Raw genomic sequence first — 1,630 nt, 5'->3', positions numbered from 1 at the left:
ATTCTACATTATTTTTTAAAAAATGTACACTTATTACTTTTTCTAAATACTAAGATAAAATAATCATGAGAGAATAAATAAAAATAAAAATAAAAATGAAAACAAAAATAAAAATAAAAATAATGTGAACCCAACCGAAATAGTTCAAGTTTATAAAATAATTTTAAAATTTGTGTGAAATCCCACAATTAAAAAAATAGATTAATGGGTTTGGTTTTCTATTGTTTTCTTGTGATCCTTGAAACAGTTGTATGTGCCAGAGAGCTCGTGGTAGATAGACAAAAGGGTTGGACCGTGTCATCTGTTAGTTAGATAGTTCAGATCCTCTATGGATCTTGGATATATGTGAATCTAGAATATCCTCTTAGTATAGATATGATCTTATCAACATATTGTACTATATATATTGTCCTTCGATCAATGTCAATACTCACAGAGTTTACATTATAAGCCCTAGCCTACGGCTAGTTGTTTACTCGATCCATCTCCGCCATTTTCTTCTCTCTCTGCTCTGTTTCTCTCCCTCGTCTCCTGTTTCTTCTTCTTCTCCTTCTCGTTTTCAACTCGTTATTCTTTTTTGTTCGACGTCCCATCTCTCATTATGGCCGACGTAACACAGAAAACCAACAAACCATTCGGTATTTCCCAGATCAAGGCTTATATTCCAATCACCCTTGACATGACCAAGATGAACTACGACGTCTGGAGAGAATTGTTTGAGACTCACTATCTTACATTCGGCGTTCTTGGTCACCTCAACGGCTCGTCTACTGCAACTCCGGCAACAAAACAGCAGTGGACAGAACACGATGGACTAGTTAAAATGTGGATCTACGGCACCATCTCTGAATCAATCCTCAACACTGTTCTCAAAACCAAAGCCACTGCCCGTGAGCTTTGGCTCACCATCGAAGAGCTCTTCTGCGACAACAAAGACGCCCGCGCTATGCAGTATGACACAGAACTGCGGACCCTCACGATTGGCGATTCCAGCATAGCAGAGTATTGCAAACGCCTCAAGACACTTTCTGATCTCCTCGCCAACGTCGACTCACCTGTTACCGACCGTCAGCTCGCCATGTACATGCTGAACGGTCTGACGGACAAATTCAACTCCATCATCAACGTGATCAAGCACAAGACTTTATACCCTTCTTTCACTGTCGTTCGCTCAATGTTACAATTGGAGGAGGACCGTCTCTCCAAGCATGTGAAACATGTCGTTAGCCCACCATCAAACACATCATCGCCAAACATCCTCTACACAACTACCGATCAACACTAGTCGCGTGGTTCTTCATCTGGCTACAACAACTGTGGCGCACATAGAGGTCGTGGTCGTGGCAGTCGTCATAACAGAGGAAGAGGTCGCAACAACAACCACTAGTCGTACAACAATCAACCATGGGGATAAGGTTATCCGCCGTACCAACCACCATATTTTTCACCTCCCCCTCCCTACTACGGACCTCCGCCCTACATGGCTTATCCTTTGGCACCACCGGTGAACCATGTCGCTCATCAACCTCGCCAACACGGTGAGGCTCATGTAGCACAGACTACCACACCGTTGACCTACCTCCCACCAGCACTGACGAATGCACTCTAGACCATGACACTAAAGAACCCC

At 43.0% G+C, this 1,630-nt stretch overlaps 1 protein-coding gene across 1 annotated transcript; it reads left to right on the top strand.

The window, feature by feature from the left end:
* LOC104744036 lies at window positions 602-1,285 on the top strand. The gene has a single exon (XM_010465063.1). It carries the CDS (start codon window positions 602-604, stop codon window positions 1,283-1,285), a length of 684 nt encoding a protein of 227 aa, XP_010463365.1.

This window comes from Camelina sativa, chromosome 14 (genome assembly GCF_000633955.1).
Source record: "Camelina sativa cultivar DH55 chromosome 14, Cs, whole genome shotgun sequence".
Classification (NCBI taxonomy): Eukaryota; Viridiplantae; Streptophyta; class Magnoliopsida; order Brassicales; family Brassicaceae; genus Camelina; species Camelina sativa.
This window is presented reverse-complemented; position numbering and strand designations above follow the sequence as displayed.

Bases quoted from the DNA above. Each gene is read 5' to 3' on its own strand.
- LOC104744036 (XM_010465063.1), top strand. From the start codon at position 602: ATGGCCGACGTAACACAGAAAACCAACAAACCATTCGGTATTTCCCAG.